Raw genomic sequence first — 17,412 nt, 5'->3', positions numbered from 1 at the left:
CAGCAACTGTGATAAGATGCTGGGAGCGGGGGAACTGTATTCATATACACCACGCAGTAATGAATCATTACTGGGCGGCGCATATGAATACAGTTCCCCCGCTCACAGCATCTTATCACAGATGCTGCCCGGGTGGGGGGAAGTCTGTTACATGCATTCCACGTCCGTGTTCCATGCAGAACACTGAACGTGTGAATGCGGCCTTAGGGGTAGTGTTGAGTACAGAGGCTGAACTTTTCAGCTGCGGGGAGTCAAATACCAAGCGTTCGGATTTGGAGAATGTTTCTAAAGCAAAATAGTTCAGCCTTTTCACTCAACACTACTTATGGGTTTTAGAAGACAAGGAGGAAAAAAGAAAACTTAAAGGGAACCTGTCACCCCCCGTGCCGGGGTGACAGGCTTCCGACCCCCCGTTAGAGCCCCCTAAACTCACCTAATCCCGCCGGGTCCCGCTTCTGGAGATGGTCAAGTGACGGAGATATCAGCCGCTGCAGCCAGGCGCGCGCGCTGAAAGATGAGTCCAACACCCATAGAGAATGACGGTGCGCTGGACTCTCCTGTCATTCTCTATGGGTGTGGGACTCATCTGAGGAGCGCGCGCCGGGCTGCAGCGGCTGATATCTCCGTCACCCAACCATCTCCATAAGCGGGACCCAGCGGGATTAGGTAAGTATAGGGTGCTCTAACGGGGGGTCGGGAGCCTGTCACCCCGGCACGGGGGGTGACAGGTCCTCTTTAAAAGTGAAAGTAAACCTGGACACAAAGGGGTCAATATGGTTATACAGAGCACATTACTTCCTATATTAACCTATTCATTATTACCTGTTTGTATTCCATAGCAGTAGGTAATACATTGTTTGCGCTACAATGAAGTTTCTTATTGCATTGTCCAAACAGACCATAATACATTTTTCACTGTACATAACCATAGTTGTCTTCATTATTTTAGATGGAAAATCAATGCAGCCTCCTATGCTTGAACCAGCGAATCCAATTCAACAAATACAAAATGCGACAGCTTATGAACATCCACCTTCTCTGCAACGTATAGCACATCCTGTCCGTAATCGGGCAAAGAATCCCCCACCTGTGCAGAATTTAAGAAGGAGGACTTCTGTTACGATGGGAAGACTTCAGAGTGAAACAAAAGCAACACCTGTTAAAACTCGACAATCTTTGAGTGGAAACGATGAAGAGAAAATTACCTTCCATCCTCCTGCAGGTTTGACTATTTTTAATAGTATGTTATGGCATCAGCGAAAAAAACATAGCGGTAGGCAATGTTGATTTTTTTTTTGCAATGTGTGTATTATAAAACATTGTTGTTTACTTATATAAGTGTATTCTGACTAGAGTTGTGTAAAAATATGGGTATGAAAAGGGTATGGAAAAGGATTCATTTCTGTAATAGAATGTGATATATATACTGTATATAAGCACTCAAAGTCCAATTTTTACCCCATTAGGCACCAAGACTTATTGGTAGGTTATGGTGTGCAGTGTGCGCACCATGCCGTGCCAGTACGTCAGCCTGTGCTGCTGCCAACCCCTGCAAATTAACCCTATAGATGCTGCAGTCATATAGTATTGAGCTCCCCCTGTCACCCTTTGGGACCCCCGCAATGTGACTGCAGGACCCAGATGTGTGCTGGGGCAGCTGGAGTCATACCATGGTCTTCGGGTCTGACAGCTACGGAAGCCCGTAATATCCAAACACAGGTTGTGTCACGCAGGCAAGCTTGTTGGTGTAATACTGACATTGTATAGTACATACAGTAGCAGTACCAATGTACTGCTATGTACTATACTAGTGATTTAACAGTCACTGTGTCAAGTCCCCTTACGGAAAAAAAGGAAATTCATAATTAAATAATAAAGATAAAATAAAAAATGAAATGTTTTTTTACTGAGCTTTTCCAAGACTACACAGGATAGATGACAAGTGATTGGTCCAATCACTGTGACCCTGACTGATCATAAAAATGGGGGGTCCTCAGTTCACCTTTGTGAATGGAGCAGCAGTGTACTGGATTGTGGCTTCATTCACACACTATGGGATTGCTCTAGATAGGCAGATGCTGTTATCTGCTATCCTCATGACACCCATAAAGCTTGAATAGTGTGACAGTGCGCATACATGACCACCACTTTACTCAGACCAGGACACTAAGGACCCCTGTTATCAGTGGAGTTCCAGCAGGACCCCAATTCATTGAGATTGCAGGTTGTTAAGCTGTGCTGGCTCCTATACACGGGCTGGTTATCTCCTCTCCCTGCTCACTCACCCCCCCTCGACCCCTCTCCCCTCCATAGATCATAGTGGACACAGAAAACCTGCTTCTTCTGAAATGAGGGGAAGAGGCTGCAAAAAAGCTTTTTGAGTACAGAAGGAAACTGTTTTCTTTAAAGTGACACTGTCACCCCCTTTGTGCATTCTGACATCTCTACACAGGTGTTAAGGGTAAATTTAGCGTTTTTCATACCTTATTTTATATCATACGTCATGGTGCTTGTTAAAGTAAAAAGTGTATTTTTATCAACTGCAGATTGTATTAAGTGGGCGTGGCCTTGCGGCATAAGCGCCACGTAGCCCCGTTGGCCCCGCCCCCTTGACGCCAATTGGTTGGCCGACGTAAAGGAGGTGGGGTCTAGACCTTTCGGCCAGCCTGTTCCAATGGCCAGCGAGGGGGTGGGGCCAACTGTGGCATTGTCGGCGGGGCCAAGTGGCACTAATGTCGCGAGGCCCCGCCCACTTAACACGATCTGCAGTTGATAAAAGATGACTTTTTACTTGAACAAGCACCATGACGTATGATATAAAATAAGATATGAAAACTGCTAAATTTACCCTTTACACCTGTGTAGAGGTGTCAGAATGCAAAAAGGAGGTAACAGTGTCACTTTAAAGGGAATCTTTCACTAGGTTTATGCTGCCATAAAGGGGTTATCCATCTAAGAGCCCAAAAATTAAATGCTAGCTGGCCTTACTCACCTAGTCCCCCTGAGTATTTTGAGCCATCTCCTGTCTTTCAAGTTGCTGCCTTTCCTGAGTTACAAGTTTTTCTAAAAGCGATCTATATCCAAGGTAGGAAACTACATTTCCCATTATGCTGATGATGTAGCAGAGCTGACGTGCATATGGTGTAGCTACGTGCTGATTAATAGGCATCTGTTTACCAGGGGGTGGTGGTGTAGTATAGGTTTAGATCTCTGCTTGCTGACTGTGAATGAAAAGCTTCTAGTTCCATCCAGACTCTAAGAACATCTATAACACTTACAATATACAGAACTGTGACACAAAGACACGTACATATGCCTGCTTTCACTGACAGCAAGCAGTGATGAAACTATAACTTTTCATAGAACACCATAAACCTGCTGACAGAGTCTCTTTAATAAAACCTATTACAAAGTTTCTTAAAATAGCTTGTAGGGTGCTTCACACGTACCGGATCCGAAGCGGATTTCAGGCTACGAGTTTGCAGCCAGCCGCTGCCAGTATGTGACCCGGCCCCTTTAACTCCCGCATCATGTCGCCCGCAGCCCAGAGCATACAATACCTGCTCGGCGCCGTGGATGTGTTTGAGGCTCCCGACTCCCCTTGCTCCCCATTAGCCAATCAGTGTACGGCAGCACTGATTGGCTCGTGGGGACTGACGGGAGCCTCACACAGCTGCGGCGACAAGCAGGTAATGTATGCTCCGGGCTGGGGGCTGCGGGCGGCGTGGGGTCATGTGAACATAGCCTAAAGATGCACCAATTTATCAAACAGCCTGAACGACTTTAATAAATTGATAAAGTTTATCTAAGAATATCTAAGAATTACTTTTGTTAAATCTATAAGGCTTAAATAAGCTTGTATGTTAATACCGTTCTTGATCTTTTGAGTGTTTAAATAAGAATTTATAAACATTACACAATCTAGGTTTAGACATTATGGGTTTTTTTTTGTGTGGGGGGGGTTTAACACATTAGTAACATGTTACCTACATTTATGCCACAGAAGTTCTTAATGGAATGGCAGGAAGTGGTTCGGATTCAGTCAAGAGTTTTAAATGCACTGGAGAATCAACCATATATTTTTCGGGGTAGGTAATGTTTTCTTGTGTACTCTAGTTTTTCCCGTTAGTACATATGCAACATCGAGTCCCATTATTATGATTACTTGCTACCTTTTGACATCAGCAGCACATAGCTCATGAAGGAAGCTGTGTGTTGTGAGCCGACTTGGTGGGTATATAAGATGTGTGGGAGGCTGTCTGCACACATATCCCTTGTTGCTGTTATGAGTAGAAAGACAAATTTATCAGAGTTGCAAAAGAAATGATTAGTACTTTTATTAGTTTTAATATTTTGGGCCAATGGTGGAAGTATTTCTGTAACTGCACAGCTTGTTAACTTTTCACATGCTCCCGTAGAGAAAGACAAAGTATGTCATATAGAATAACCGACACAACAACCAAAAAATAATAAATGGTAAGCGGACTGTGGGATTGGTAGACCCTGGCCACAGTCTGCTCTAGCCTTTATTTACCTGATGTTATCCTTTTCAAGTGGTCTTACTTCTGCCTGTTTTGAACGCTTTATATGTATATACCTACTTCATCATTTAGCATCAACTCTGGAGTATGCACTTACAACTTACCACTTTATGGTGGTATATTTACGGAGCATTGTATTATTTGTAGGATTTATTTACAGCTTATATCTATGGTTCATTGCTTTAGAGCAGGGGTGGGGAACCTCCGGCCTGTGGGCCGCATCCGGCCCCTGACACCTCTGGATGCGGCCCACGGCTCCCCTGTGACGTGTGGCGCTCTGAAGGGGAAGGAGCCGGCATCCACCGCATCCTCCTGGGTCTGTGACAGCTGCCAGGAGGATGCTGTGAGTGCCGGCGCCGCACATCTTTCTTATCCTGCGGGCCGTGCGCGATGACGTCATTTCATCGGCGCGCCGCCTGCAGGAGAGGACGGGCACAGACTAGAGGGGAGAAAAAAAGACCTGGACAGCATGGGAGCGGAGGAAAGGTGAGTGGGATGTTTATTTTTTTATTTGGGGCAGACACTAGGGTTAACTATGCTACCAGGGGCATGACTTGGGAGGGGGGTTAACTAGAGCCACCAGGGACATGCCTGGGGGGGTTAACTAGGCCACCAGGGACATGACTGGGGGGGGTTAACTAGGCCACCAGGGACATGACTGGGGGGGGCTAACTAGGCCACCAGGGGCATGACTGGTGGGGCTAACTAGGCCACCAGGGACATGACTGGTGGGGCTAACTAGGCCACCTGAGACATGACTGGGGGGTTAACTAGACTACAAGGGGCATGACTGGGGGGTTAACTAGACTACAAGGGGCATGACTGGGGGGTTAACTAGACTACAAGGGGCATCACTGGGGGTTAACTAGACTACAAGGGACATTAGTAAGGGGTTAACTCTGGTTACAGGGCATCACTAAGGATTCACATCAGGTACAAGGGGCATCAAAGAGGGTTAACTACAATAGCAGGGGCATTAGGGGAACAATACTTTGCCTTGCCCCGGGTGCTGCTAACCCACGCTACTAACTGCCGTGCACAGTATGCTTCCCTCGATTTTATTAATGCCCGACCGGCCCTCAACATACAAAAGGTTCCCCACCCCTGCTTTAGAGGGGGCGGACATTTACATTTATGTGGCAGGGTCCTGGGATCTGTCTGCTACCTTGGACAGTTCTGTGTGGTGTCATATGTGGTTTTAAGTGATTTTAATGTTCTCTTGTGTATTTGTGATATGTTATATAAACAAAGCATTTACCATTTATTATTTTTTTTTATGATTATTATTATTATGATTATTATTATTATTATTATTACCAAGACCTCCAAGCACTACCTTGGTCTCCTAATGCCCCAGACATGAATCCATTTGAGCACCATCGGGACCACCTTGACCATTGTGTTTGCTCAATCTATCCTCCCTCATGCATCCTCTAGCAGCTGTTGGATGCACTACAGCTGTCAGCATGACTTCAGATACTTGTGACAGCATACCAGGACCTTTATTGACCGATTCCCAGTTTGTCTAGCTGTTGTCTGTACTCCATATATTAGCTGGTGGTTATAGTAATGTGACTCAACATTTTCCTTATCTTCCCTCTGGTATTAATAGCTAGATATTTATAGGAAGATAACTTCAGTACATGTAGGTTTGCCCTTTTTGTTGGTAAATGGCATTTTCTTATTTCAGGAGTGTGACTCCTGTAGGAAAACCAGCACTCTCACACTTACCTCTTTTTGAAACTATGAACTGTGATGACAATCGAGGTAAGCATATATAAGCAGTATTACATTGTAAATCTTAAAGTACTTACTATTGTTTTAAAAAAAAATTTAAAGCCTGTCTGGATTTGTTTGATTAACCCTTCAGAGTAGTGTCTAGGTGATATTTCGGATCTCACTGCTGTTATTGATTCCTTGTTTGGTCCACAGCTATTTCTCACTTTCTCCATTTCAGGGGAAGAGAACAAAGCTGGGCTGTGTGGCAGTAGTACTCACAAATGTTCTTCCTTTCTCCTACTTCTCTGGCTAATCATAGCACAGTACATACTTCTCTTTGCCGTGACATTGTGCCTGTTAAAGTTCCCTGGACTGAACGGGTGGAACTTTATTGGGCAGTTGGTTTAAACAGTACACCAGCGGTGTCACTAGTTTGTCCACTGCATTCAGTTGCATCTGCATTTTCCAGATTCTGCAGAATTCAGTAGCAGAAAACAGCTCTATAAGCTCCATGCCCTACTGTTCACACTGATAGGCTGCAGATACATAAGTCCTGCAGGCTACCAGCCATTAGCAGATGCCAGCATAATGATGGCAACTGATAGTGAGGGAGGAACAGGATGCATCAATATTAAGAAGGAGGGCACATTTGGCATTATTACTGATTGTGGGAGAATCTGGCACAAGAGGCATTACTATTGACAAGGGAGCACAGAAGGAAGCATACTATTGAGAGGGGAATAGGAGGCATTACTATTGTTTATGGTTACAGGAAAGATTACTATTTAGGCATTACTATTTAAAGGGCAGCACAGGAGGAATTATTATTCATTGCAGACACAAGGCAGTATTAAGAGAAAGGCACACTAACGTTGAGAAGAGAGCACAGAAAGCATTACTATTGAAACAGGGCACAGGAGGTATTACTGTTGACAAGGTGGCACAGGAGGAATCATTGATTGCGGACATAGAAGGCACTACTATTAAGAAGGGGGCACAAGGTATTCCTATTGAGATGGGAAACAGGAGACATTGTTGATTTGTGAGCACAGGATGCATTATTAATTGCCGACACAGTAGGCATTATTTTGAAGAGGACATTACTATTGAGAAGGTTGCTCAAGAGGCATTATTATTAATTGGGTGCACCAGAGGCATTATTATTATTAAGTCCAAGGGGAGGCAAAAAAATTATTTCGGGCCAGGGGCTGAGAAACATTAACCCCTTAAGTACCGGGCCAATTTCTTTTTTTGCGTTTTCGTTTTTTCCTCCTTGTGCTTAAAAGGCCATAGCACTTGCAATTTTTCACCTAGAAACCCACATGAGCCCTTATTTTTTGCGCCACTAATTGTACTTCGCAATGACAGGCTGAATTTTTTCAGAAAGTGCACTGCAAAAGCAGGCAAAAAATTCAATGTGTGGTAAAATTATTTATTTTGGGGGTATTTATTTTTACGCCATTCGCCCTGGGGTAAAACGGACATGTTATATATGTTCCTAAAGTCATTACGATTACAACGATATATAACTTTTATTGTATCTGATGGCTAGTAAAAAATTCAAACTAGAGATGAGCGAACCTCGAGCATGCTCGAGTCAATCCGAACCCGAACTTTCGGCATTTGATTAGCGGTGGCTGCTGAACTTAGATAAAGCCCTAAGGCTATCTGGAAAACATGGATATAGTCATTGGCTGTATCCATGTTTTCCAGACAACCTTAGAGCTTTATCCAAGTTCAGCAGCCCCAGCTAATCAAATACCGAACGTTCGGGTTCAGATCGACTCGAACCCGAACCCGGTTCGCTCATCTCTAAGTCAAACCATTGTTAACAAAAATATGTTCCTTAAAATAGCTCCGTTCCCAGGCTTATCGCGCTTTTATCCTTTGGTCTATGGGGCTGTGTGAGGTGTCATTTCTTGCGCCATGTGTTCTTTCTATCGGTACCTTGATTGCGCATATGCGACTTTTTGATAGCTTTTTATTACAATTTTTCTGGATTTGATGCGACTGAAAATTTTGCATTTGGCACTTTGGGACTTTTTTGCTCTTGCGCCGTTTACCGAGCGAGATCAGGAATGTGATTAATTAATAGTTCAGGCGATTACGCACGCGGCGATAGCAAACATGTTTGTTTATTTATTTATATTTCTAACATAGGGAAAGGGGGGTGGTTCAAACTTTTATTAGGGGAGGGGGCTTTTTATTAATAACACTTTATTTTTTTTTACACTTATACTAGAAGCCCCCCTGGGGATTTCTAGTATAAGCATACTGATGTCTCATTGATCTATGCTGTATATAGTAATATATTGCTTGCTTCCCGCTGCTGCGGCCCCGCTCTGAACACCCTTACCGACCGCAGGGCGTTAAGGGGTTAAAAAGAGGTCAAAGTATGTACATTAATAGGCATTAAGGCATTACTAAGTGGGTGCACTGTGGAGGCATTATTAAGGAGTAGTGTTAAGCAAATCTCAGAAAAGTGTCCGGGTTTGGCCACTTGGCCGAACCCAAACGCTTGGAATTCAACTCCCGGCGTCTTGAGAAGCATAGGCCATGTATCCATGTTTTCCTGGCAGCCCTAGGGCAGCATCCAAGTAAGGGGAGTTGTTACTAAGCAAAAGGCACTGATAGTATGTGCATTGGCTCACTGTAACTGTAGGAGGGAGGGGGACAGAGGAGGAAACAATAAATGTAGTACGCAAAGAGCCCCTACCGCTAGGGAGACAATAAGTGCCTCTTTATACTTGTAGATCTTCAGATGTTCGGGGCCCTAAACTTCTTGTGCTGTCAGTTAGAGCACCGCATTTAACACTAAGGGCCGTATTACACGGCCACATATTCTATGTAAGCGAGCCTATTACATGGCTTGATGATCATGTAGCAAGGACTACATGGACCTGGCGATATCCATGCAGCCCTTGCTGCATAGATAGAAAAAAAAACAATGCAGTATGTTGCCACTCCACATTCCCCAGCTTTCTTTCATCCTTCAGGCTTCTCCTTGCAGCCGCTGCTGACACTTCTGACACATCTCTGAAGTGGCAAGCCGTTCAATCAATCATTGGCTGATGCGGGACAGGGCCACGCCAGTGATTGGCTGAGCAGCCTGTCATTGCAGAGGCTGCTTCAGAAGCTTCAGCATTGGCTACGATGAGTCGGGAGCAGCTGGAAGGACTTCGGGGAACATGGAGAGGTAAAGTATAGTTTTTATTATTTTCTCTGCACTGTCAGCTGCCGACCATGCACCTCGTATTACATAGAGCAATGCACAGTCGGCGGCAGATGATTTTTAGACCTTCTGAAAGACAACAATCAGTCAATGATCAGGTCCTCAGCTGATCATTGTCTTTATTACCCATATATCTGCCCGAATTGGCCTGATGAGGCAGATAATTGTCCAGTGTAATAGGGCCCTAAGTTCTAGTTCCAGGCACTTATAGTTAAAATGCTAGGCACAGCACCTGGTGACTTTGTAAACCCCCGCCCAACGAGAAGATGCTGTCCTTGGCTATAGAGAGAAGATCTTTGAAGCCATAATACCATTTATATGTTGTATGTTGAAAAAGTTAAACCTTCTGTATCAGTTTCTATCAGTTGTAGCTCTCTGCCTGCAATTTTTTTGGGAGCCTTCAGTGTCTAGTTCCAGGGTACAAAAATCTGCCCTGGTCATGAGATGATCACACAGTAGCTCAGCTAATTACAAGAGAAAGCTCATTTTTGTGTGTTCGTATGATAACCGGGACAGTTTTTCTTCCACTCAAAGTAAACTGAAGTGGTCCCCATATAAATAATGCAATTAGATATCTTAAAAAATGTTCAAAGACAACTCTGAAACTATATTGCATCTTCCATTGAATAAGCTTTATTTACTGAAGCTCTAGTAACCTGTGTACCTAAGGTGTTCAGTTGCTTCTTATTTTTAAATGTTTTTGAACATTTCTAAAACTATGTACCTTACTTAACAGAAAGCCACCGGAAGCCGTTTGATAGTTGCACAGAACTTAAGCCTCTTCAGTTAGTTTGGGCTAAATGTCGCGGATATCCTTCTTATCCTGCCTTGGTAAGAGAAGCATCTGGTGATAAATGTCAATGGTAAATTTTAAGTAATTCACTACCAATTTATTTATTTATTATTTTAGATTATAGACCCCAATATGCCTAGGGAAGGCTTACTTCACAATGGAATACCTATTCCTGTACCACCATTAGATGTCCTTAAGTTGGGGGAGCAGCAACAGTTGGAAAATGGTGGACAGAAACTCTTCCTGGTTTTATTTTTTGACAATAAAAGAACATGGTAAGAAAGCCATTTTGTTAATATATCTTATGATTGCGCCCCTAGTTTACCAGCCACTGTTGTGTATAAAACTATTTATATGGGGATAATAGAATGTAGCCCGTTGCTTTATTATCCTATTGTGATTATTAGTTAGTTAGGGTATACTTACAGATGGCAGGCTTGTTGATGTTTCTAAAATCAAAAATTTCTTCTATAAAACCTGCATGGGGTTGTTTCTGTGTACTCAAGTGACATTAAAGGGGTTATGTCACGCAGAACAGCTCTTCTCAATTCTTTGAGAGGAGAGCGGAGGTGTGCAACACATTGCATTGAGACACTGAGGCAGACAGGATTCCGAGCAAAGTCCGCAGCAGGGTTTCTGCTGGGAATTTTCCTGTTTTACTCAGTGAAAGGTATACAGAGCAATAGTTTTTATTTTTCCATGGACTTCCACCACAGATGCATAACCTGTTGCCCCTAGTTAAAGTGTAACTGTCATTTAATTTGTTTGTGTGTGTGTGTTTTCTTGCAGAAATCAATAGTACAAGCAATTTTAAGAAACTCTGTAATAGGTTTTAGACAAAAAAGCCTCTTATTCAAAAAGCTGTTTTCCAGCCCCCCCCCCCCCCCTCACTTCTTATCTGTTCATTATAAGGCAAAGCTGTCTTCATCACAGAGGAGCAAAATGAAGACGGGTTTAATAAGTCCCCTTATAACCTATGGAGGGAGGAGGGGTCAAGGGGGGGTGAATGAGCAGGAAGACGGGTTAAGCAACCCAGCAGTTTGGAGACTGTCTGGGCAGATAAAACAATGGATTCAGAGGTCAGAAAGGTAAGCGCTTATCTAGGAGCTAGGTGAGGGAGCTATTGCTGGATGTAGTGTTTTGCATTTCTGCCTTTTCTCCTCTCCATGCTCACTCAACCCCCTTGGCCCCTCCCCTCTCTATAGACCATAATGAACACAGAAATCCTTCTTCTGAAGTGAGGGGGAGATAGGAAAACAGCGTTTTGACTACAGAAGGAAACTCTTTTGCTTAATAAAACTTATAACAGAATTTCTTAAAATTGCTTGTACTATTGATACTTATTGCATACCTCTTATCTTTTTGGATGGCCAAAGAGGGACATTTGTGGTTTAGGCCTTATTTTCTCTACATGCATACGTACATGGATTACGAGCATAATTCGTTCCAGGACTGTTCTTGTAATCCAAATCCACTCTTGAACCAAAGCAAATTTTCCCATAAAAAATCACTGATATGCAGACAACTGGTTCCACTGCACTGAATAACATGTAGAACAGATGAAACAAACAATGAGAAACAGCTGAATATGTGATATTATAAGTTACTGTACAGTGTAGCGTAGCGTAGTACAACAGGCTAGAATAGAGAAGAAGGGCTGCTGTCAGAGGTCTGTGTAGTCACATGACAGCAATGAGGAAGGGATGTGTATTCAGCATGGGCCAATCAGGAAGTGAAAATCACAGAGCTGTGCAGGAGGACAGAGGCAGAAACAGAACTTTTATATACAGCAGTGTGAATGGCTGAGTGTAAGTGCAGGCAGATTATAGCAGCAGTGCGTATAGCTGAATGTGAGTGCAGGCACACTATAGCAGCAGTGTGTATAGCTGAGTGTGAGTGCAGGCACATTATAGCAGCAGTGTGTTTAGCTGAGTGGCAGTGTAGGCACATTATAGCAGGAATGGAGAGGATGGGAAACACAAGGGCTGATAGACACTGCAGGGAGCGTGAAGGAATGAGCAGGACATATGTGGTCAGATACATGCAGCACTCTCTGACCAGGAGAGGGGGGTTACAGCTATGGAGAAGATTACCCCCCACAGTCCTGTCCCCTGATGTAAGCCCCAGCCTGAAGTGGATCTGCTATGATTTGGAAAGTCTACCTGGGTCAGAGTACAGGGCTGTAGACCCCGCTGTGCAGCCCATGCCCCTCCCCCACTCCCCACCCAGCACATGGAGCTCTTAAACATTTTGAAAAACTGTGAGCTCCTCTTGCAAAACGCTCTCAATCCAAGTTACTCTTAAACCAAAATACCACTGTACTTTGTAACAAATTAATTCCTATGCTGCAATTCCCACATCCTATATTTTTGGGGATCCACAATCTGCAACATAAGAAAATAGGTCTGGATGTAATGCGGCTGACAAAACACCTAAGCACTCCACCAAAACCATCTGCAGTTGGGTTCTGCAATTCTGTGACATCACCATTTAAAGCGACTTTTTACCCACATTCTGACCCCGCCAAACCACTTGTACCTTCGGATAGCTGCTTTTAATCCAAGATCTGTCCTGCGGTCCGTTTGGCAGGTGATGCAGTTATTGTCCAAAAAACAACTTTTAAACTTACAACCCCGTGCCCTACGGGAGTATCTGTGCCCTAACTTTGCACACCCCTCCGTCCCTCCTCTCCACCCTCTTCATCATTAGGATGCCTCTGGAACATTTTCTCCATGCTGAACATTTGCACAGGTGTCTTAACGATCCAGCCCTTGTGTCGGGCTCTCACAGCTGACTAATCTGCCTGGAGCATTCCTAATTATGAGGAGGGTGGGGAGGAGGGACAGAGAGGGTGTGCCAGCCTAATGCATACACAATCTAGGCCACTCCTGTAGGCATCACCTGCCAAATGGACCGCAGGACAGATCTTGGATTAAAAGCAGCTATCCGAAGGTACAAGCGGTTTGGGGGGGGGGGTCAGATTGTGGGTACAGAGTCGCTTTAAGCTCCTCCTGACTGGTTGGGACAGCTAGTGACATCATTTTATGCCACCCCCCACCCCCCTTTTTTTTTAAAGGGGGGGGGGGCGGACCTGCAAAATATGGAGCACAGTACGGATGCCTTACAGATGATATGTGTGAAAGGGGAGACAATGTCTCTTGATTCATCTGAATATAACCATTTTTAGGATCCAACTTGCACCACGTAATGGGATAATATGCAAATTTGGGTCTATTATAAAATAAGAGACCAGACACTTTCTAGAGTAACATAGAAAGTTTATTAATGCCAATCTCATTCCTATGTCAAAAAGAGGGACCTGTTAAGGGCAAAGAACTACAGAGGGATGTGGGTCAAAAGTAGGGACTGTCCCTCCAAAAGAGGGACACTTGGGAGGTATGTTATTGATTTCTGAAAATGATGTTTAAGGGTATATTCACACGAGCGGTCTCGCAGCGAGATTCTCGCTGCGAGACCGGCAGGTCCTGGCAGTTCCCACAAACTATATACTCGCTGCGGTCTGAACGACCGCAGCGAGTATGTAATTCTGCCGCCCTTAACCCCTTCTGCTCCCGGCCGGCTCCCCCGCTGTAAGCATACATTACCTGTCCTCGCTGCACAGGTCCGGTGTCCTGCTCTTCCACCGGCCAATAAGTGTGTTGCCCAGCCGCAGCCACTGATTGGCCGGACGGGAGAGCAGGACGCCGGACCTGTGCAGCGAGGACAGGTAATGTATGCTTACAGCGGGGGAGCCGGCCGGGAGCAGAGGGGGGTTAAGGGCGGCAGAATTACATACTCGCTGCGGTCGTTCAGACCACAGCGAGTATATAGTTTGTGGGAACTGCCAGGACCTGCCGGTCTCGCAGCGAGAATCTCGCTGCGAGACCGTTCGTGTGAATATACCCTAAGGGTGCGTTCACACCTACAGGATCTGCAGCAGATTTGATGCTGTGTTCAGTTATTTAAATGAAATCTGCTGCAGAAAATCAAACGCACCATTAATGACAGTTACGGCATCAAGTAGTTTGCATCACACACAGTTCAGTCTAAGTCACTGATATGTCCTATTAGTACTGGCAGTTGGTTTTCACTTCGCAAGCAAGGGGAATTGTGGGAATGCGTCTATACTGCTGCATGGCAACACCCAGGTCACAGTTTGGTGAGAAAACAGGGAGTAGGTAGATCCATGGGGAAGAAAAATAATCCAGTGATGTAAGCTTCTTGATGTAATCTCCATCCAGTTGCAGTAGTTGGCTTCTTTTAACCTCACCTGTTGTTGTAGTAAGACATGGTGGCCTCAAAACAGAGACCCTGACTGATTAAAATTAGGTAAAAATGGTGCTAAATGACGGGGACAATTTAAATACACAATAACTGTTTTTGGTTTTCATTAGAGATGAGCGAACCTGCCGAGGTTCGGGTTCATATGAACCTGAACTCACGGCGTCTGATTCCCGCTGTCTGCCCGCTCCGTGGAGAGGGTGGATACAGCCTGAGGAGTGCCTGGAAAACTGGGATACAGCCATAGCCATAGGCTGTATCCCAGTTTTCCAGGCAGTCCTCAGGCTGTATCCACCCTCTCCACGGAGCGGGCAGACAGCGGGAATCAGACGCCGATAGTTCAGGTTCATACGAACCCGAACCTCGGCAGGTTCGCTCATCTCTAGTTTTCATCTGCCGAGAAAAGGAAAGAAAATTTAATTGATGATTATTATATTTTTTTCAAGCATTTTAGACTTTTCATTGTATTTGTACTTATATTATGTAATGTTAAAACTTGTAGGAAACCATTAGAAGATGGTTGGAGTGTGTCTGTTATTCCAATTATATTGTTAAATTAAATTATACATAGCATGTTTTTTTTGTTTTTTTGTTTTTTACAGGCAGTGGCTTCCTAGTGATAAGGTTCTACCTTTAGGAACTGATGATACAGTAGACAAGCTAAAAATGTTGGAAGGCCGTAAAACAAGCATCCGCAAGTCTGTACAAGTGGCTTATGATCGTGCTATGTCCCATCTGAGCCGTGTCAGAGGCTACCACCCATTTATAGCCTCAAACTACCTATACTAATTCTACTGATTCTGTAATAATAAATATTGTACACTTAACTGGTTTTGGAAGGCCTTGTGTATAAAAGCTAGTAGATAGAAAGTCATTTTCCATATGAATGAGTCAGATTTGAGCTTTCATTTTTTTATTTTGAGATAAATAATAATAAATGATAGAATGAATGTGACTTAAGACATCTGCTACATTTCCTATTTGTACAAGGTTTATACACAAGGCCTAGAGTCCTTCCTGATGAGTCCAGGAAAAATGTGTCTATGTGAATTTCATCCATCTTGCTGTTTCCTAAGGAGTTTTTCATACAGTGATTATTATATAAGTTCTTTGTGCCAAATTACTGAACTAGAGCATGTTATAGTAAGATCCATTCATATGTCTATCAACAGAATGACGTAGTACAGGTTTGCTTGATTTTTATTTTTTTTCACTGTAGTATGTTGCCAGATTTTAAAATTTACCAAAGCATACAATGACTTACAAGCTTGTAAAATTATATAATACTCACTTAATATTTTAATACGAGTATGATTTTTGAATTTTAGAGTTAAATTGGAATTCTTTATGTCACAGAGCTATATTATAAATAAATTGCTGGCCTCAAAAAATATCATGAAATAGTTCATCCAGAATAAAGTTGGAAAAATATAACTTGCTTTATTAAATTGGATAATACGTGTGTGAATCAGAGAATCTGTCTGTGTGCTTAATTTTTCCATTACAGATGTGTAGTCTAGTGTAAATTCTCTTTCCTTTAGTCCAAAGTAGCAGCACTAGTGGGGAAAGATTCTGTCTCCTGAAATGATAGGACAGATGGTATCAATAGAAGAAGAAGAAGAATTAGCTAGTTGACATCATGTTAGTACGGGGGCCACTTATTACACTTATTGTGTAATCCTAACCCTAATAAATGCACAAGATAAAAATCACTCTAGAGTCTCTTTCAACACCAAGTTTAGGCTAAAGGAAAGAAAATGTAAAAGAGAAAGTCTACATTACACTCTCTTTAACATTAGCACCAATGGGGATTTAGCAATTACTCATTCAGGGAGAATACTTTTGCACCGCAGGCTTAAAGGACAAGTGCCATGAAAAACTTTTTCCCAGTAATTGAAGCACATTACAAAGTTATATCACCTTCAATCACCTATCTGCCTCCCTTCCCTGTCTTTTCCCCCCTCCACCCCCCACCAGGAAGTGTCCTAACTCACACAGACCTGATTACTGTCGTCACCGTCACCAGGCAGCTCCTTCTTGTGAGGATGAGTCATCAGCAGGAGGGCTGCTCTAGGTCCTGTTACAGCAGCCCCCCCTCCCCAGTCCAAGTGATGGCTTGCAGTTGTTCAGCCAATGGTAGCTGAGCAAGCCTGTCACCTGACAAGGCAGGGGAGGGGGGAGGCTAGTGTAACAGGAGAAGGAGCTGAGAGAAGAGCTTGGTGACAGTGACAACAGTAATTAGGTCTGTGTGAGTTAGGACACTTCCTGGTGGGGGGTGGAGGGGGGGGAAAGAAAGGGAAGGGAGGCAGATAGGTGATTGAAGCATATTACACAGTTATATAACTTTGTAATGTGCTTCAATTACTGGGAAAAAGTTTTTCATGGCACTTGTCCTTTAAGTAATAGTTTACTGAAGTTTTTTTTTTGTTAAGGATGCCTCATGTCCAACTTTAGTAATTTATGATGTATGATGATGACTATTAAGTGGTCCTATAAAACTGATCAAAAGGACTAATAGGACCTCCTTTTTCTTTGCCAATGGAAATTGCTTCAGTTGAATGGGCCTTAACCCTTTCTGGAATGGGCTAATTTTCGTTTTTGCGTTTTAGTTTTTCGTCCTTGTGCATTTTTACACCTACAGACCCACATGAGCCCTTATTTTTGCATCACTAATTGTACTTTGCAATGACAGGCAGAATTTCTGCATAAAATATGCTGCAAAACTAGAAAAAAATTATATGCGCTATGAAATTGAAAAAAAAAACAATTCTTTTTCTTTGGGGGGGATTCGTTTTTACGCCGTGTGTCCTATGGAAAAACTGAGATGTTATTCATGTTCCTCAAGT

The 17,412-nt window shown here is 43.5% G+C and overlaps 1 protein-coding gene across 5 annotated transcripts in view; it reads left to right on the top strand.

The window, feature by feature from the left end:
* LOC138793157 (bromodomain and PHD finger-containing protein 3-like) overlaps positions 1-16,000 on the top strand; it is a 99,427-nt gene extending 83,427 nt beyond the window's left edge. For all 5 annotated transcript variants that reach the window (XM_069971514.1, XM_069971512.1, XM_069971510.1 and 2 more), the window contains 6 exons: positions 950-1,222; positions 4,004-4,088; positions 6,232-6,308; positions 10,229-10,323; positions 10,403-10,560; positions 15,169-16,000. In XM_069971514.1, the coding sequence (XP_069827615.1) occupies positions 950-1,222; positions 4,004-4,088; positions 6,232-6,308; positions 10,229-10,323; positions 10,403-10,560; positions 15,169-15,355 (875 nt within the window). In that variant the 3' untranslated portion in view covers positions 15,356-16,000. The remainder of the gene's footprint in view (positions 1-949; positions 1,223-4,003; positions 4,089-6,231; positions 6,309-10,228; positions 10,324-10,402; positions 10,561-15,168) is intronic.
* The last annotated feature ends 1,412 nt before the right edge of the window (positions 16,001-17,412 follow it).

The sequence above is a fragment of the Dendropsophus ebraccatus genome, chromosome 5, assembly GCF_027789765.1.
Source record: "Dendropsophus ebraccatus isolate aDenEbr1 chromosome 5, aDenEbr1.pat, whole genome shotgun sequence".
NCBI lineage: Eukaryota > Metazoa > Chordata > Amphibia > Anura > Hylidae > Dendropsophus > Dendropsophus ebraccatus.
This window is presented reverse-complemented; position numbering and strand designations above follow the sequence as displayed.